General features: G+C 43.0%; 1 protein-coding gene across 3 annotated transcripts in view; it reads right to left on the bottom strand.

Annotated features, from left to right (window-relative positions):
* Positions 1–34: 34 nt before the first annotated feature.
* Positions 35–20,967, bottom strand: part of LOC138976051 (eukaryotic translation initiation factor 3 subunit C-like) — a 31,088-nt gene continuing 10,155 nt past the window's right edge. The window contains exons 8-22 of one of the 3 annotated variants that reach the window (XM_070348851.1): positions 20,317–20,387; positions 18,637–18,903; positions 16,747–17,009; positions 15,592–15,688; positions 13,741–13,853; positions 10,334–10,457; positions 9,856–9,894; positions 8,994–9,191; positions 7,837–7,962; positions 7,405–7,558; positions 6,303–6,496; positions 3,984–4,187; positions 3,130–3,292; positions 1,195–1,245; positions 35–596 (exon numbers count right to left, since the gene is read on the bottom strand). In XM_070348851.1, the coding sequence (XP_070204952.1) occupies positions 295–596; positions 1,195–1,245; positions 3,130–3,292; positions 3,984–4,187; positions 6,303–6,496; positions 7,405–7,558; positions 7,837–7,962; positions 8,994–9,191; positions 9,856–9,894; positions 10,334–10,457; positions 13,741–13,853; positions 15,592–15,688; positions 16,747–17,009; positions 18,637–18,903; positions 20,317–20,387 (2,366 nt within the window). In that variant the 3' untranslated portion in view covers positions 35–294. Of the gene's footprint in view, positions 597–1,194; positions 1,246–2,494; positions 2,587–3,129; positions 3,293–3,403; positions 3,453–3,983; positions 4,188–6,302; positions 6,497–7,404; positions 7,559–7,836; positions 7,963–8,993; positions 9,192–9,855; positions 9,895–10,333; positions 10,458–13,740; positions 13,854–15,591; positions 15,689–16,746; positions 17,010–18,636; positions 18,904–20,316; positions 20,388–20,967 lie in introns of those variants that run through there. The other 2 variants (XM_070348852.1, XM_070348853.1) reach the window with 2 other exon arrangements.

Below are 20,967 nucleotides of genomic sequence, written 5' to 3'. Positions count from 1 at the left end.
CTTGCACAACAGCAGATTGCAACAGACACACAAGGATCTTTTGATAATTTATTCTACCGTTACCAGATTGAAATAGACAGACAATAAACAATGTACAAGCTTTGACAACAAAATCACTACAGCACAACGAATCATTCAAAACTGTCCACTCGAGCATATTACAAGAACAGTCCATGCCACACTGAAACAAATCATTCAAAACCGTCCCCATGAACATTTTACAATCACAGTCCATGCAGTGGGGAAAAAATCTGGTACGGTGCAGTGAAGAAAGTGACGAGTCGTCCCTGGAAACTACTCCCTATCTCTGTTGTTGTAGTTTTGGTTTCTGTCATAACGATTACCCCCACCATAACCCCCACGACCACCATAACCTCCACGACCACCCCCACGATCACTGTAACCCCCACGACCGCCGTAACCTCCACGATCACCCCCACGATCACCGTAACCCCCACGACCGCCGTAACCCCCACGATCACCGTAACCCCCACGATCACCATAACCCCCACGGCCACCGTAACCCCCACGACCGCCGTAACCCCCACGATCACCATGACCCCCACGATCGCCGTCCCGTCGGTCGTTTCTGCGACCTGAAACCATGATAAAAAAGTAGGTTAGAACAGAAACCAGAATGAAATCTCGATCATTCATGTGGAAAAGAAGGTAATAACAGGTTAGCAATAGTAGAACTACTACTGCTACTGGAAAAGAACATAGTACCAAGAAGTTTGAGATAAATATACATTCTCTTTCAAAACACATTAAATGCTATCAGCCACAACTACAGCTGTGAATAATACAAACCTGGGTCTGTCTCTAATACAAATCAATGTTTTCCATTAAGGTTAAGTATTAGTCCACTAAATCACTGCTGAAAGTTATTATTTCAGGGTTACGAACCATGATCGCAACCTTCTCAGTCTTTTTCGTGTACCACAGGGGGTAGTATTTTGACTGTCTTTGGGCATGAATATTAGACAAGTAGAAGAATGCTTGTCACAAATGCAAAAGCAAGGAAAACTTTGTGTAGAAAAACCAAACAACAGTAATTGTAATCAAAATCCAGATATGAGTACACATTAAGGTAAGAGTTCTCAGCGTTAAAAATGCCCATGGCAGCCTATACGAGAACAAATCTATCGGTCTAAAGTCTGACAGTTGAACCAACACAGACAAATGTTCACGTACCTCGGAAATTGTTTCCTCCCCAGTTTTGATTCTGCTGGTAGGGCTGGTTGTCTGCAAAAGACAAATCCCAGTTATTACACTTGGGCTCACATTCTCCAGTTATTACACTTGGGCTCACATTCTCCAGTTCAAGAGCAAACCTTAATATATTTACTTTGGATTAGTGTGTCAGAGCAAGATATATGCACAAAAGATGAAGATGAGTATCTGTTGCTCTTTTTTGTATGAAGCAGAATTTGCACTACAGTGGGACCCCCCTTTCAAGACCCTCCATTTTAAGACTCCATCCTTTTTAAGACCTGATTTTCTCTCAGATTTTTGGAGGTCTTAAAAGGGGGGTTCTACTGTAGTATATTTTCTGAAAGCCAATTGTGAGTCCATCTTTATTGCTACACATCACCATTGTCTTAGTTTAAACAGTTGCAAGTAAATTCTGTCATGCTGTCAAGAATTCAGTGGTTGTGTGCAGAGGAAAATAAAATGGCAAAAGGCGCGAGTACCATTTTTCAAATATACCACACAGTCCAAACTGGATGAAAGCTATCTAGTAAGAATGGTGGGGCCCCAGGAAAGCAACCAACAATAGTGCAAAGCAACAGAAAAACAAAAAACTCAAACAAAAGTAAAGGGTTTTTGTTGAACCAAAGGTAACAGATTTTCGCTGAACCAAATGGGAAGGGATTTTTGTTGTAAATTTAGAGCAATTCCATCACCAGGGGGAACAGAACAAGCAACCAAATGCAAGATGAGAGGGAAATGAGTTATCATTCCATAACTCCTGACAAATAACAAAAGTGATACCATTCATAAAAAGATAACAAAAGAATGGACGCCTTGCTCAACTTGCTACTGGTTCCTGCATTTCAGAGAGTAAATACATGACCTGAAACAGAGTCAGAGACGGTATCCATGTACCACCCCCGTGTCACCACAGTGGCACATAAAAGACCTCGGTCATTCTGCCATAAGTGCAGGTGGCTGACTACACCTAAACACGCACACACCTGGGTAGCGCGACTCTGTTGCTGCTGGCTTCCCACCCCCATTTTAAGACTCACCCCTTTTTAAGACCTAAATTTCTTTTGGAGGGGAGTTCTACTATATCTATACCCATGCCAAGAAGGACTGGAATGCACAGGGCACATGAACGGTTTGTATCTGTGAACTGAGTTGACAGCATGGGACCAATGAAAAGATAAAAACATGTTCCCAAAATTCACAGCATATTTAGGGGGAAAAGAACCCATAACCAAAATGACTTCCACCTTTTTAGTGATCAACTCTAGTCTTACCACCACTAGAAAATCATCTCTGTTCAAAAGTGAGCGAGTGCAACAAAATAATAAAAACTAAAAATGGTGCAAAACAAACCCCAAAGAACTGAGGAGGTAACTGCAAAAATCAAATAAAAATGTGGTTTAGTAACTGTTAGAAAGCTTTGCACCAATCAATCAAACAGGTCTTGCAATACACAATGCTTTGTCATCAAACATGGTGGTTTACATGTGTCCCCCACCCATCTACCAAGTCTCTTGAAACTGTTCAACTGACAAAAAGATCTAGCATGCAGCTTTGTTAACAGCCAAAACGATTTTGTGGGTTCAGCACAGAATAAATTTTGTTTTCTTATAAATTTACAAGTGAAGATTTTTGGAATCCTTGAAAAGCACAAAGATCCATTCATTATCCATTTGATCACCCGATGAATTCCCACAGATGTGTATTACGGTCAACAGGTCCGTCCAAGCATGTTTCACAGTCAGCTTTTGAATGTCAAGAAAACACAACTTGCTTTTGATTTGGTTCGTTGTGATCTCAAGGACGCTGCTGCTACAGTTCTTCAAAACACCTGATGTAAAGACTCAAGTCTCCCCGAAAAGAAAAAGAACACACACACAAAACGTAAAAGGAGAAGAGAAAAAGTGAAAGACATACTGGACTTCTGGAAGTAGTAGTTGCCCTGCTTGACCTCCATGATGCGCTCGTTGTTCTCCACATGGGACGACACTTTCTCGGCAAGCTGCAGGGCCAGCGACTGTAGGCGGGTCGGCTCCGTACGGTGCATCGACAAGATCTGGGTGGGCTCGTCCATTGAAGCCTGCGAGGGGTAAACAAAGCGAGAGAAATGAGAAACACTGAGTTCAGTTACAAGATGTGGGTGGGCTCGTCAATGGAAGCCTGCGAGGGGTAAACAAAGCGAGAGAAATGAGAAACACTGAGTTCAGTTACAAGATGTGGGTGGGCTCGTCCATTGAAGCCTGCGAGGGGTAACCAAAGCGTGAGAAATGAGAAACACTGAGTTCAGTTGTGACAGGTGAAACAGTCAACTAACCTGTAAGAACAACAATAAGAGGATTGATTAGGCAAAAGCTATGTGACTGTGAGTTTGTCATTCAAGAGGTAAACAAAGCATGAGTAATTTGCCATAGAGATCAATATGGATCTTAAACCTCCCTAACCCTTTGCCCCCTGCACAGAATTATATTGTCTTCTTTGCAGTTCCCGTTAGATTTAACTGAAGCAAGGCCATGTCCTTTTCTGGAATGAAAGGGGGAAAGTAATTTTGCAAATAGGTCATGTGGCCTTTTCGGGATCAGATCATTGACTAACTAGAGGGCAATAATGGGCACTCTGGGAGACATTGGGTTGAAGTCATTTTAATTGCAAGGCAAACTCCTATGACACAACTTTCACAAGATATCACCAATGACAGTGAGGGTGGGTGGGGGGAGTCCGGGGGAGACAAATGGTTTTGACATGAGCAGCCTGGCCCAGTCTCTATGACTGACCATGAGTTCCTCATTGATGATCATCTTGCTGATGATGGAGTGGACGACAGGCAGCTCCAGCTCAAACATCTCCGCAAGGTATGGGAGGGACAGGAAGTCGTAGACGCTGCTGTAGCAGAACAGGTAGGTCCTCAGCCCCTCCTCCTGGATCTTGGACGTGATCAGGTCACGCACCTTGTCCCGCTGGAAGAACAGGTCCCACACCTGCAACAAAATAGTCCATCAGATAAACTGTGTGTTTACACGAAATCAATCGATCGACATTAGCAGAATCAAATCAAGTGCAGGTCTGCAACAAAAACCAAAAACAATAGTCCCAACTTAACCAAGTGGAAGTGAAGTTCCATACTGACGGAAGAGCAACGGTTTTTAGATTCACTCAGTGGGATGGTGAACCTCACAGGGGGCTATATCGGGTTATTGCCTAAGAAACTGTATTGTTAACTTGTTGTCAACAACAAAACGAGTGATTCTAAAAGAATGTCTAGCCAATGTCAAATGCTGTAGTGTGAAGAAACATAACAGCAATCAGACGTCAGCCATGTCGATGTTGCACACGACATTCCAAATCAGACCATGAAAGTCCGCCTGGGCTTACAAATGTGCGAATGTGGCTTACAAGGTTTTATTGTAAGCTAGAAGAAGGAAGGTGTGTGTGTGTATGTGTTTGAGCATACAAGGCAAAACCTTTCATTACAAAAAATCATGTGGTAAGTACGACCAGTTGCCAATTTCATTTCTGATATTTTCAGCTTTTACTGGTAAAATAACAGGTCCCACATCTGGAAGAAAAAAGTTCCATGAAATAGACTGTGTGTCATCAAAACTTTTCCATAAAATAAACTGCGTGTCATCAATCAATCAACCTAAGAACAGGTCCCCCACCTGCCAGAAAATAGTCCCATGAAATTGACTGTGTGTCAACAACCTATTTATTAGCAAACATTAGCAGTATCAAATTTACACCTGCAACAAAAACAACAATAAGAAATAACCTATATTGTTAACTAGATGTAAAAAAACAAGTGATTTTGAAAGAATGTTTAGCCGATGTCAAATGCTGTAGTGTGAAGAAACATAACAGCAATCAGAAGTCAGCCATGTCGATGTTGCACACGACATTCCAAATCAGACCATGAAAGTCCGCCTGGGCTTACAAATGTGCGTTTGTAAGCTAGAAGAAGGAAGAGGTTTGTGTGTTTGTGTGAGTGTGTGTATGTATATGTTTCAGGCAAAACCGGTCAAATAAAACATCAGCCAGTTGCCAAAATAATGTCTGGTATTTTCAGAGTTTTACAAGTAAAATACTGGATATTTCCAGTTACAGATTTCTTTGAGTTTTGTACCAGCGAATCTCAGAACTTTCCAGCTGAGGCCATCTGAGTTTTCTTCCACCGAATGCCGGATATTTCCAGAAAACACTATCCCCCAGTACTGTTCCAGTGAATACCGGATATTTGCAGTGACCGCTATCCCCTGAGTTTATTCCAGTGATAGGTCAGGCAATCCATTCAAGGAAGAATGAGTTTTGCGAAAATAAATAACGCCGGGGGCATTTTGGCCTTGTAGATATGAATGTAACCCCCTCTGGTGAAAGGTACATTGTGCATGTAAAGAAACGCATTATTTTGTCCCTCTCATCTGGGTTAAACTCAATCAATCAATCAATCAATCAATCAATATGAGGCTTATATCGCGCGTATTCCGTGGGTACAGTTCTAAGCGCAGGGATTTATTTTTTTATTTTAATTTTATGCAATTTATATCGCGCAGATAGTCAAGGCGCAGGGATTTATTTATGCCTTGTGAGATGGAATTTTTTTACACAATACATCACGCATTCACATCGGCCAGCAGATCGCAGCCATTTCGGCGCATATCCTACTTTTCACGGCCTATTATTCCAAGTCACACGGGTATTTTGGTGGACATTTTTATCTATGCCTATACAAGTTTGCCAGGAAAGACCCTTTTGTCAATCGTGGGATCTTTAACGTGCACACCCCAATGTAAGTGTACACGAAGGGACCTCGGTTTTTCGTCTCATCCGAAAGACTAGCACTTGAACCCACCACCTAGGTTAGGAAAGGGGGGAGAAAATTGCTAACGCCCTGACCCAGGGTCGAACTCGCAACCTCTCGCTTCCGAGCGCAAGTGCGTTACCACTCGGCCACCCAGTCCTCATGGGAGGTGTCCACTCATCAGAGGGGCCTTACATCGCAGGTACCACTGTAGTTACAGGCACATGTGTATTTTTTAAATTTTTTTTTATTGCTTTCGCGGACATCGCGGAGATTTGGATTGCCTGTAGGTACCCACCTTGGCGTTCATCTTCTCATTGATGATGAAGTTCTTGCAGGCCCTCCAGTCGCCAGCCTTCATGGCCTTGGACGCGGCCACCACGTGCTCCCTCATGCTCTCCGGGGGTCCGGTCAGCGTCTGGCGTTCGCTCATCTTCATCACGTGATGAAAGTTCTTACTGATCATGCGCCGTCGCACGTCCAGCTCATGAGCTGAAAGAGTTGGATGAAACATTAATTTTATAGACTGATCGGTAGGCAAAAGATTGTGTTCTGATAAGTCCAGGCAAAGTTTTTGAATTGCTCATTCTTATTCGTTAATGGGCTGAAACTCCCACATTCACTCATGTTTTTGCACAAGTCAATTTTGACGTCCGACGTCCAGCTCATGAGCTGAAAGAGTTGGATTAACATTTATAGACTCGTCGGTAGGCAAAAGATGGTATTCTGAGAGGTCTAGTTTTTGAATTGCTCATTCTTCTTCTTCTTCGTTCATGGGCTGAAACTCCCACGTCCACTCATGTTTTTGCACGAGTGAATTCGTATGTGTTTGACCGTTTTTACCCCGCCAGACAGCATACACCGATTTCGGGGAAGAATTGCTCATTCAAAATGGTGTGGTCTGTCACAAATCCGAACATATTTATGTTCCTCATTTTTACATTTATTGGAAATACGCGAACGTTCGTGCAAGAAAAATTTGACCCCTGCAAGTGACTGAATCAAGTTGACAAGTTTTCTGCAGTGTGAGAGGTTGTTAACTTATTCACTTGCTTGGAATGGAATGTCTACACTGCTATAGCAGAAAGCAGAAACATCCTCCAACTGGGAATTCAGAATTATTTACTTTAGGCATTTATTAAGTTTGACCACATCTCATTTTGTGTGCCACACGAAGCAATAAAGTCCTGAACCTTTCAGGCATCAGGATCAAGCTAGCATTTGTAAACATTTCAAAGATTTAAAAAAAATTTTAAAATGTAATTGTCAGTACATTTTTTTTTTAAACTTTTTTTGAAAAAACCCACCTCAACACTTCAAAAAATCTAAAAAGCAAAAACAATTTAGTTGATTGTTTTGTAAATATCATCCTGTTGCCAAAACTATCATGAGCAACTTACCAGCCATGTAAGGAATCTCCAGCAGCATGGCGGAGACCAGGTAGACGCACTCCAAGAGCTCCAGGTTGATGTGCATGTGGTATGGCAACAAGCGCCGCTTCTCTATCTTCTCCTGCTCGGGGGTACGCTCGTGCTGTCGCTGGGGCACTAAACCCTACAGGCACAGGAAAAAAATAGGTCTTTGAGCAAAGAGAATCTCTGATTTTCTTTTTTTGTAACTGTGGAACCCGTCTTTTAAGACCTCCAAAAAGCTGACAACATCTGGGGGTTAATTTACACAGGTTATGAACAGAAAATCAGAGATAAGGGAGGGAGTCCTAAATTTGGGGGGGATCTTTCATCTTGGTAAAGTATAAATAAAAAGTTGCACAGAACCCACATCTGCAGTTCATAAGTGGAGCAACATTGATGAAAGTGTGGTTGGTTGCATACCTGTGCCAGCAGTTCCTTGGCGCGGTTGCTGCTCTGGATGTCGACCAGGGCGTTGTGGGCGTCACGGACATGACCCTGACGGAAGGCACACAGACCCAGCTGCACCAGCGTACGATTGTACAGAATCTGAAATCACACACTGTTCATCAGGACCTTCAGTCACGCAATATTGTCCCATCGCTGGGGAATTCGTATCGCTTCCTCCAGTGGAAAGCTAGCAGCAACAGAGTTACGCTACACAGGTGTCTGTGTGTTCAGGTGTATACAGCCACCTGCACTTATGGCAGAATGACCAAAACACACATACAGAGAAACCCACATACAAAATCTCTTCTTCTTCTTTTCGATCGCCGATCACACTTGGAGTCCAGATCTTGAGATATAATTAGTGGTCCTCTGCAGCGCAGCCACTGGCCCGTACAGCTTGTTGTGCAGGGACTCCGGCAATGGCCAGATTTCCTCTCTCAGCACCTGGTGGTTCCTGCAGTCTCGTAGGATGTGGGCCGTGTCCTGCTCTGCTTCTCCACAAGAACACATGGGGGAGGGCACAACATGCAGCTTCCCGTGGAGATGCTGGTTAAGTCTGTTGTGTCCCGTTCTCAGGCGGAAGATGACCACCTGCTGTGGTCTGGATAGCAGGTGGTAGCTGTCCTGTGGCTGGGGCGTCCTGTGCAGAGACTTAATGATGGTCTTCATCTCTGTCAGGCTCACAGGGTTGTTCTCTTGCTCATCTTCTGCACCCAGCTTTGCCATCCTGTCCGCCTCTTCGTTTCCTTTACAAAATATCTCTGAGCATGGCTCCTTTTGCTCCGATAGACAACTAATATCTGACTTTACAACCTCTCTTCAACTCTCTTCTTGATCCCTCTGTCCACAGCCGATTGGTAACCTCCCTGTAGGTTTCTCTGTATGTGTTTGTTAAAGGTTAAAGGTGTGTGTGTATGCTGGAAGCTGAATTGAGGTAATATGATTAGTTTTCGACCTTTTTGTGTTGCTAAAAAATTTTCAGCTCACAACCAAAAAAATAATGATGCCTTGTGGAAAGAATTATTGCAGTTCTTTTCTCACAACAATTATATCATTTGCCCTGTGTGGGTTGTGTTGAATGCACATTGAACATTATAGTGCCCCCTCCAATCTAACCTCTCCCCCCTTACCTGTGTGGGGACGTCGGAGTGCTGGATGTTGTCCTGGAGATGTGACATGAGCATGAGGTCGCGCGCCTTGAACCAGCGGTCGTGCAGCGCGTGGTGGTAGATCTGGCACAGGATGGCGCGTGTACGCAGGCGGTCCGTCGAGTCCTTGGCGTAGATGTACTTACACAGCTTGTCCATCAAATGCTCTGGCGTCGTTTTCTGGTGATACACAAGCAAACAATGGCGTGTTAGTGTAAACTTTTTAGCATTCTATAGTTCGGCATTATAAGAGACTGTCCAGTGGAACCCCCCCTTTTAAGACCTCCAGAAGTCTGAGAAAACAAGGTCTTAAAAAGGAGGGAGTCTTAAATTGGGGGGTCTTAAAAGGGTATGCACCATATGAATACACGTGTCAACACTGTCATTTCGAATGCTGTTTCATTAAAGTTGTATCCTCCTAAGATGGAGTAAATCTGCCTGTGTGGTGAGGGGCTTGAAAACGGTCGAACACATAATCTTCCAATTCGGATGACAGTCCCTCTCAGTACCTAGTGACCCCGCAAGTATTCAGCAGCGGGTAAGCATAGCAACAACTAAACCCTCTGAGATCATAAGCGTTATTTTGGATAATCTTTATTTTGGATAATCTTTTGACAGATGCTTTCAGACAAACATCACCTGATACTGCACCCAATGTCATATAAATACAAGTAGTATGATTTGAAAAGCTTTTGGGCCATGAAATGTCTGAAAACATGGAGATTTTCCAATGCAGAAAAAGGACAAAAACTTCATACTTTGTAACCTGATTTATAAAACCTCCACAAATTCTTTTGACGCCAAAACATTATTATCAAGCATACTGGCAAACACACACACTTACTGTCTTGTCAGTGTTCTCCTCGAAGGCTGTCTTGTCAAACTGAAACAAAATGATCAAAAGATGCAAACTGCAAGAATACTAAAATGTAAAACGACACTAAAATTATCACTGCAACACTGCAGGTCTTAACTTTTATGAAGTTTTTTGTTTACATGTACTTCTTTGCACGCAGAAGACAAAGACACATGTACACATGCAAAACAAATCTTTCCATACCCTTTTTGCGATTCACTATCACAGTGAGTGAATCTCAAATGTTCCCTCTTCTTTCAGTGTGTACCATTACCTCAACAAAGCTAATTCTGGAGTGTGTCTAGTTGAGAACAATGTTATTACTTAGTGCATAGATTTAAATATAATGCTAATGTTGTAGTGTTTTGTTTGTCTTTATGTTACATGCACCACCTCTGCAATTTATCCATGTGAGATAATAAAGTTAATTGGATTTGATTTGATTTGCCCATGACTATGTTCTTACCTTGAAGTAGCAATGTTCAATTTGGCGAAGGTAGGCACGACAGATCTCCTCGCTGGTACCCGTCTTCTCCACGTACGTCTGCAGCGTTTCCAGGAGACCGCACATCCTTTGTTCGTCCTTCAGCCTGCAAACATTCGTCACAGTTACATTAATACAATTTAAAGTGACTTGGAAAACGTTCACCATACGACAAGTAACTTGTACATATAACTGTGGTAGCAACATACTTCTACAGCAGTGTTTGCTGTTAGTGTCAGCTGTTATATGCCCTTCGCTTTGATATTCTAAACACACACATGCTTTAGTTTCAAAAACTAGGAGCCTTGGTTGTAACCATATAAGTATATATATGGTTATCAGCTGAATCCTCCATGAGACTCATGCTTCAATGCATCACACAGGCCTGGGAATGAGTAAAAGTGGTTTGGGCGTACTGACAGGAACATTTTGCGTTTTAAGCATTTTTAAGGGCACACAGAGGCTCTTTGCTTGCACAATTAGAAAAGGACTTTGTCGTATTTACGATCAAAAGTGTATCATTCCCAGGCCTGATCACAGTTCTTTTCATTCCCCAGGCAAGCAACACTACACGCCAGTAGATGTCAACACAACATCCTGTTTCCATTTTGATAAAAATGTCACACAAAAACTCATGATGACTATGACATTGTCTGCTAAATCCACAAAAGCCAGGAGTCATCAAACTTGGCGACACACCACTCAGGAATGATGACGAACCAACGTACTTCGGTGTCACATTCGACAAACGACTGACCTGGAAACCACAGATCCAGAAAGCAGAAAACAAAGCCAGACGCAAATTGGCAATCATGAGAAAGCTGGCTGGAACAAACTGGGGTGCCAGTGAGAAGACCCTGAAGACACTGTATGAAGGCACGGTGAGACCCCAACTTGAATACGGAGCCCCAGCCTGGTCAAGCGCTTGCAAATCCAACCTGCAAGCCCTGGACAAAGTCCAGAATCAAGCACTCCGTATCCTGACAGGAGCAATGAGGTCAACTCCAATCAAGACCATGGAGTCCCTGACAGGAGTCCAACCGTTGATCACTCGAAGAGACACAAAGACACTCATCCAAGCAGAGAAATACAAAAGCCTACCAAAGCACCCAATGAACAGCAGAATGGAAAAACCTATCAGGAACAGGCTGAAACGCTCAAGCTTTGTGCACCAAAGCAGAAGCCTCAAGCGACAGTACCTACCCCACCTGCCGGAAAGCACTCTACCGCTCGATGCCACAGGAACATGCCCAACACCTTGGGAAGCCAACCAGAGGGTCCTCGAGATCAACACAACTGTGAAAGGCGTGAGATCACGGGACATGAGTGACACCAGTAAGAAGGCGCTTACCCTGGCCATGATTGCAGACCACTACCCTGAAGAAGCGTGGATCCACGCCTACACTGATGGGTCAGCCACTGATGCTGTGAGAGATGGAGGAGCCGGCGTTCTAGTTCGGTACCCAGAGGGAGAGGCACAAACAGCGAGCATTCCCACAGGTTTGCACTGCACCAACTATAGTGCAGAAGTACAGGCCTTGAGGACAGCAGCCACAATAGTTGACGGATCAGACCATGAATGTCCTCAGGTCGTCTTTCTGACAGACGCAATGTCAGCACTCCAAGCTCTGTCTGCCAACAAAGAAACTGAGCTCAACAACGCCCTCCAACAGGTTGCTCAGAACCGAAGGGTCGTGCTTCAGTGGGTGCCAGCTCATTGTGACATAGCAGGAAACGAGGCTGCAGACAAACTTGCCAAGGAAGGTGCCTCAAAGGAACAGTTCACGTCCCAGCTGCAGTACAAGGAAAAAAAGACAATCATCAAAAACAAGAGGAAAACCAGAGCGGAGAAAGATGACTACCACCTGCTCCAACGTGAAGAACAAGTCGTCCTACTCAGACTCCGCACTGGACATAACAGACTAAACCATCATATGGCCACAAAGCTGAAGCTAGTTCCCTCCCCCCTATGTCCGTGTGGCAAGAATCAGACAGCAGAGCACATCCTGCAGGCTTGTCCATACCACAGTGCTCTGAGGGACACCACCTGGCCAGAGGAGACAGCGCTACAAAAGAAGCTATACGGCCCCAGAGAGGACTTGGAGAGGACAGCACGTTTCGCCCTGCAGTCCGGACTGACGATCTAACAGCGAACGACAAGAAGAAGTCTGCTAAATCCTTCAAGAGACCTCTAAAGCAGATGTCTCAGAAATTGGATGAAACAAGATTGATTTTGCACACTATTTCCCCCCAAATCTGACACAGGCTGTCAGGATGGGTCTACAGATGTGCAACATGAACTTAACGTTAACTTCCTTTGAGCACACATCCACACACAAACACTCTCTCTCTCTCTCTCTCACACACACACATCCCACACTGTCCCAAGATAGGCCAATTGGTTCTAAGAGGACGTTAAAAACTAAATATCATCATCACACCCACAGACAAACTGACACAATGATACAGACAACATTCGACAAGAAAAAAACAGTCAAAATAATTATACTGTAAGAGAGCTGACAAACATCAAAACCAGAAAGCCAAACTGATGGACTGTGAAGTACAGGATACAAAGCCAAACTGATGGACTGTGAAGTACAGGATACAAAGCCAAACTGATGGACTGTGAAGTACAGGATAGAAACCAAGAAACCCCAAAACAGGTAGACGGCTAATGTTCCAAAATTCAGAATCAAAATAAAAAGAATTTAAGTCATTGGAACGTTTATTATTGACAAAACAAAACATTACATTTTCTAGCACATCAACCCAATGGTCTTTGAAGTAGACATACAGACAAACACTTACGATACACATAATGAACTTATCTTAGACATACAGACAAACACTTATGATACATATAATGAACTTATCTTAGACAGACAGACAAACACTTACGATACACATAATGAACTTATCTTAGACATACAGACAAACACTTACGATACACATAATGAACTTATCTTAGACAGACAGACAAACACTTATGATACACATAATGAACTTATCTTAGACAGACAGACAAACACTTATGATACACATAATGAACTTATCTTAGACAGACAGACAAACACTTATGATACACATAATGAACTTATCTTAGACAGACAGACAAACACTTATGATACACATAATGAACTTATCTTAGACAGACAGACAAACACTTATGATACACATAATGAACTTATCTTAGACAGACAGACAAACACTTATGATACACATAATGAACTTATCTTAGAAGCGTGGATGTAACTCGCTTTCAAGATGCCAGCAAGGTAATGATCAATTCAAATAAATCAAAAGCAAAAAAATAAAATAAAAAATAAATAAATAAAAAATTGAAGAAATAGAAAGCACGAGACAAATGCCAACCACAAGAAACTGACCTGTCGACAAACTCGGTGCTGTGAGCATCGCAGGCTTGCAACATCTTTGTGAATTCCTCATCCAGTCTCTCCATTACAGTCAAGATGCAGCCGCGCACACGGTATGGCGATGCCTGCAACAGTTACATCTTGTTAGGCCAAAAAGAAAAATATGTCTGTTTCCGGTAACCCGACCGACCCTATTTTTAAGCGCTTTTCGCACACAAAAAAACAAACAAAAAAACCCGGAGGTAATCGGTCGACTGACCCCAGATGACATCTGGAGACCGGCCCGAGTCACCGCACCCGCCAAGACGCCACGTTCGTACCACGTGCGAACTGACGATGGCCGCATGTACCGTCGCAACCGGTGTTTCATCCGAAAACAGCCAAGTCAGAACAAGACGTTCATGCCTGAGGTGGTCCAACAAGAGGAACCCAAGCCACAAGCCGCAGCCCAAGGACCTGGATTGGACCCAAACACCACCAGGTACGGGAGACCCGTGAGACCCCCACAGCGACTAAATTACATACAAAACTTTATTCAAGAAAAATAAACTGTCTCTCATGAATTTATTCCATCAACAAGAAGAAAGACAGTAATTACAGTATTACAGTATTATATTTTGAGCTTTAACTTGGCGTCTGTGCGTGCCTGAGAGAGAACCTATTGAGTAAAGAAAATTATATTATGAGCAAGGATTTGCATTGACTGCCAATTACTATTTAATTTGCAATCAATATTATATTTTGAGCTTTTACTTGGCGTCTGTGCGTGCCTGAGAGAGGACCTATTGAGTGGAGAAAATTATATTATGAGCAAGGATTTGCATTGACTGCCAATTACTATCTAATTTGCATTCAAACAATTAGGAATATGTGTAGACGTTTGTTTTGTTTATCATTATTGTTTAATATTATGACAAGGGAGATGTAACATTGTGAACACCAGTCGACATTGATGAGCGAGAATATTCCTATACATAGCAGAGCTAGGAGTAATCACGTGGAGTTAGTGATTGTGTGAATGTGTGAGTGAGCGAACATGGAAGAGATTTTCCCCTTGCTGTTTTAGGGCAGTCTTGCCTGAGCTATGAGGGAGAGCACACGGAATAAACAAAGAGAATGAGCCGACAGCTTCAACGTCTTATATGTCTGCGTATGCAACGATCGTCATCTTTACACACACCACTGAAGGTCTCTGAATCCCTGCAAGTGGGGTATATAAAGTTGTGGGTGAGCCGAGTTTTCAAATAGATAACAACTAAGATGCCACATTCACCAGGATGACATGACATAGCTACTCCTTACATGTCACTCAATTTGGTCAATTTGGTAATGGTGAAAGGTGGTTGACCTGTTCACAGAAAGGAGTGTTAACAACAGCTGCCAGGGCCAGGGATTAACAAAAAAAGTATTAAAAAAAAACAACTTCCAAAATTCTTCCAGGGACGGAAGAAATCCCACCCTTGCTACTACACAACGATCTAGGGAAAGGCAAACACAAAATGCACACAGATTCAAGTTCTTCCTGAGACACAGTATGCAGAGAAGAAGACTCGAAGAAGAGAGAAAAAACCAACCCCAGCATAGCCTGATATTAATTTGACGGAGTCGACTTCGCGAAGGCTACTTCACGAATCTCGCAGGATGGAGCTTTAGTTCTGAATTTTGGGTAGGAAGGCCTCAAGCAAACACAGTTTGAAAAGAGAATGCTGGACGGAGCTTTGGTACTGAATTTTGGGTAAAAATACTCTGCAAACAATTTAAGGAAGGCCTCAAGCAAACACAGTTCAAAAAGAGGGTGTTGGAAGAGGGAAAGAGAGAGCGCACAGAGAATGGCAGGTAAAGTAGACAAGGTGAGTGACATACCTCCAGACTCTCGTTATCCTCCAGGGTGTTCTCAGACACCACCAGGTCGTCCATCTCTGTCAGCATCTTCATCAGCGTGTCCATCGTCTCCATACACCTGTCAACACACCACGGCCATCACTTTCCTTCTTCACATCAAACATTACCTCCTGACAATAGAAAATTGTCCAAAAGGAGGAAATAAGGTTGGCCAAATCCAAAATAAGGCAACATTTTAAAGATGTCATCACTGTTTCTTAACCCTGATGTAGGTGGTAGAAGGGAAATTGATTTACATATGAAAAGTGTTGATTACAGCTTCAAAATAACTGTATTGTGTTGATTTTCAAAAGCAAAAAAAAAAAAAAAAAAAAAAAAAAAAGTTTCTGATTCCTCAACCATGTTTTGGTCTTGTCACCAGAAACTGAAATTGTATTTATTTTGGCCTTACCACGTCTGCACATATGTTGACCGGTAAGTCAGAAACACCCAACCCTACTTGGCACTTCAAGCAGGATTTGAACCCTAAACCTACCACTTGAAAAACAGAGAAAATTCCACTGTGCTAACACACCTGCCTAGTTTGTTTGTTTGTTTGTTTATTTGTTGCTTAACGTCCAGCCGACTACGTAGAGCCATATCAGGACGAGGAAGGGGGGGATGAAGGGGGCCACTTGTCAAGCGATTCCTGTTTACAAATGCACTAACCCATTACTTGTGTCCCAGCAGGCTTTAGTAAAACTAAATTAATACCTACTGGAAGATTACCAGTTTCCAGTATGTTAAAATAGGCTTAACCTATCTACTGCTGGGCTTACATCAGAACACTAACAGATTAAACTATACATGAATCGCGAGACAAGCGGCAAGAGAAGAGATTTTTTGGAAAAAATACAGGTGAATGAGCAAGAAGGCAGAAAAAAGAAAAGAATTCATGAAGAAAAAGAGAGCACGACAGGAAAGAGGAACCAAAAATCTACCTAACAGCAAACTAGAAAGCTCCTGCGGTTCCAAAAACAGGAGGGGCCTTTAATTTCATAACCGCAGTGCCCCACTGCGGGAACACCTGCCTAGACTTGCACCGATTGTTAGCATTCTGCGGTTTACAGTAACACGTAGGAAACGGAACAAAAATCCTAACACAATAACATCTAAGGTTACAGGCAAACCACTCACATTTCCCACATCTCGGAGCGCATGCAGGTGGCAATGTTGGGGTTGTAGTCAAAGATGGCGGCGACGATGTTGAAGAGGATCTTGACGTGCATGGCGGGACCAAGGTTGTTGGCATCAGCCACTGTCTTCAGCTCCTGCAGCAGCTCGATCATCTGCGAGCGATCTGTGCCCTTCTTGCCTCGGGCTGCCACGATCTCAAACAGCTTCTTGTTTACCGCCTCGTGGTTGATTTCCTGGTCCTTGGCAAACATCTTGGGCTTTTCCTGAAATAAGCATGGATTGCATGGGCTTTTGCTGCAAATATGCATTGCACAGGCTTTTCCTGAAATAAGCTCGGATTGAATGGGCTTTCAATGAAATAAGCATGGATTGAATGATTTTCTTGGAATAAGCCTTATGAGCATTCTGTCTACTGCCAGCGTCAAACACATTCCCTGGCATATGCAGAATAGCAAGGCGTGGAACAAAAGACCTACTTGTGTTACTATGGCCCAAAGAAATACTGATGCCAAAGTACAAAAAGGCTGTTCTTGGAAAATGTTTGGTAAATCCATCACGAAACCCTCTGAAGTGCCAAAGGCCTCAGAGATGGGATGAAACCAGATTGTTCTTGCACATTTATTTCCCCCCAAATCTGACACCAACAGCCAGTATGGGTCTACAGATGTGCAGCACACACACCCGCACAGATCCATATACAGACACAAACACACTCTCCGTCAAAGGCTTGGCCTTAAAGGATCAGCAACTGTCAAGTCAACATAGTGAGCTCAAGGGGCTGTACGGTAATTTTGCATGACGTCACAGTCACCAGCCATGTCACGCCTACACCAGCTTAGGAATGTCACGAACAGATGCGTCTGCCAACAATGGAATACGCAAGCCGGCAACAAATGCGATGAGAGCTTATACGTGATATCAACAGATGCGTAACGCTGACGAAAGGCTATGCTTTACGACAACAGGTGCCTCTCACCGACAAGAGCGCACACTTGACGTCAACAGAGACTAAAAACTTAAGCGTGATGTCCCCAGATGAGAAACGCCAACAACAATATTTACTTATATAGGCGATTCATGCCTACCAGAACTCACGCATGATTTCAACGGACATGCCACACTGACATATGCATGACATCAACAGATGTGTCACTCCCACGAGTTCACATTTAACGTCAACAGGCCTATTGCGCCGACATGAGCGTATGTTTGGAGTCATCAAGCACACAACACACAGATGAGACCTTGATCTCGCCATCATTGGATGCACATGTGTAACGAACTTACTGTAATTAATTGTTTGGTCAATCCATCACAAAACCCCTTAAATGTCAGAGGTTTCAGAAAAAGGACGACACCAGATTGATCTTGCACACTTATTTCCCCCCAAATCTGACATCAGCAGTCAGCATGGGTCTACAGATGTGCAGCACAAGTTACGCACGCACACACACACTCACATAACAATCTCCCAGTCCACATTTGCATGTGACAATCGCCATTAACTCATGTCTGATCAATGCGACGAGCATGCACAAACACACAAGTCTTAATGTTCACACGCATTCACACACAAACAATTCACAATCACATCAACACACACACGCATGATCCACACCCACACAGAAGTACAGTAGAACTATTATCAGGTCTGAAAAAAAGGAGGGAGTCTTAAAATGGAGTTAATTCTACAGAAGTTAAAAACAGAAAGTCTGAGAAACTAAGGTCTTAAAAAGGAGGGAGTCTTAAGATGGGGTTAATTTGACAGAGGTTAAAAACAGAAAGCCTGAGAAACTAAGGTCTGAAAAAGGAGGGAGTCTTAAAACGGGGTTCCACTGTATTCTCTCCGCACCCCTTCCTCGCACACATTCATCTTTGCCTGCAACGTACCATGATGAGCGGGGCGCCGGACGTAACTACTCGCCAGTCCTCGTCGTCGTCTTTAGCCCTCTTATCTCTCTTGCTGGCCTTTTCCTTCTTCCTCTCCTTCTTCCTCTTCTCCTCCTGCTCCGTCGTCGACTTCAAGAAATACTCGGCCGTCAGCTTGCCCGTCGCAGGCATGTCTTCGTCTGAGCTGGAGGACTCGTCTTCTGAGTCTTCGTTCCAGAAATCGCTGTCTTCGTCTTCATCTCTCTCCCCAAACTCACGATCTTTCACCTGCACAGGAAACAAAAACAAAATGTTGAAAAACAAGAGAATTCTGTACTCACCAACACAAAGACAGCAAGACAAAGTCGAACGTTCGCATATGGAGGTTTCTTTGGGAAAACACTGGAAAACAAAAAACAAAAAGAAAAAACAAAAGCAGCACTTGTGCTGATGTTGTTCAAAAGGGTTTTTAGCATGAACAAATCTCGAGGGATAGTACTTGCCAGTGAAGAACAACCATACTTTATGTCATATGTACCACCGCTAACATTTCTCCATGTGAGATAATAAAGTTGATTTGATTTGATTTCATTTGATTGATACTTGCTTGACTTGGAAAAAAAAGTCGGCTACACATTCAATATTTTGTGACCCAAGCAGTCACCTAAAAGAACAAAGCAGCGCAGTTAAGCTTCACCCAGCTTCCTGGGTTGTGGACAACCCAAACACTTATAAAAATGTCAGTATCTTTAAAACTGTTGCGAGTTTTTGATTGTGACTTCATGTGATCCTCAAATGCTATAGGACCTTCCCATTGACCCATACTAAGTTATCCTTGTAAACAAACAAAAACAATATGACCTAATTTGAACTACAAAGTCAGGATGATGTGTGTCGTGGACAATTCGTATGGAATTTCAGATGAAATGTTTACGTTGTTTATCACTAATTGGACCACATGCACCGCCTTGGTCTGTTGCACACACCGAACTGCCCGTGCGAAACAGGCCCACAGACCCCGGAGCATATCCTGCAGACCTGCCCGCTCCACCAGGAAGCCAGAAGAGATCACTGGCCCCAAGGTGCCACACTGCAGGAGCAACTCTGGGGCACCAAAGACTCCCTGATCCTGACCACTAGCTTTATTCAAGCTACAAAACTTGAAGTCTGACCTGAGGCCAAACATCCTGGAACGCCGAAGAAGAAGAAAGGACTAAGTATCCCTATACAACACATACTCTGTAAAGAGGCAGTAAGACCTCTATGCTTATTGAGATGGTGTGGGTTGTGTGCGACCCATACTTTCTGCGTTGAATCCTTCTTGAGAAAGTATGGTCATACACAGCCCACATCAACCAGACTGAGTAGTCTAAAGTATGATCCGGTGAGGGTTAAACCACAAACGAACCAAAACTAGCATACTCTCCAATAAACTTGTATAGTTTTGAAACAAATGTATTGGCAATGACTACATACAGTCTAAAAATATGAGTGAGCAGTTAAAAATATAAATCTGTCTTTAAAACCAACTTGTACCCTTGTTATTTTAACAATCTCCTGAAAATTCTTGGTGCAGTGTACAGAAAATGCTGATCCCCCGAAAAACGTAATACAGATAGCATTGTTTCTCCAAAATCCTGTCTTGTTCCTGGGCTAAGGCAGCAAATAAAACAACCGACAGAGAAAAATAAAAGTACTCACAAACTTGGCTGCCTTCATAGGCTTCATTTCATCTTTAGCTGGTGCTTCGTCCGATTCATCACCTGATCTACCTGAAAAAGCAAAGTACTGTGTTCATCCTCTTGTCAAACAATACAAATGCATGTACACACTGACAAATACCTTCACCCCCCCTTTCCTTCCATTACTACTATAAGTGGTTGACCCTTACTGTGATTAAGTTTCCCTGAAAACACCCGGTAAAACTGAAGACTACCCTTACAGTTACAGGTTCCCTCTACTCCAACCCATACAACTGAATATTAAAAAAAAATAAAAAATATCATGCCCCCCCACAATAATCCACATCACTGTTGTCTCCGAAAAGATTCAGATTCTGTCATGGGCATAATGATCATTTCCTCCCCACATATCAAACTTCCCTTTTCTTCCACTCACTCCTGAAGATTCTTATTGTCCATACCTTAAACACCACCTTCTCCAAATAAGGAATGCATTTCTAAACAATTCTTCTTTCATGGGCTGCAACTCCTGTGTCCACTTCTGTTTCGCACAAGCCAGATTTTTACTTGTATGACAGCTTTTTTTGCACTGCCATTTAGGTAGGCAGTCATACTCTGCTTTAGGGTTTTTACCAAGAAAATTTTATTTTTTTAAAATATTTTTTTTATA

The sequence above is a fragment of the Littorina saxatilis genome, linkage group LG9 (assembly GCF_037325665.1).
Source record: "Littorina saxatilis isolate snail1 linkage group LG9, US_GU_Lsax_2.0, whole genome shotgun sequence".
Lineage (NCBI taxonomy): Eukaryota > Metazoa > Mollusca > Gastropoda > Littorinimorpha > Littorinidae > Littorina > Littorina saxatilis.
This window is presented reverse-complemented; position numbering and strand designations above follow the sequence as displayed.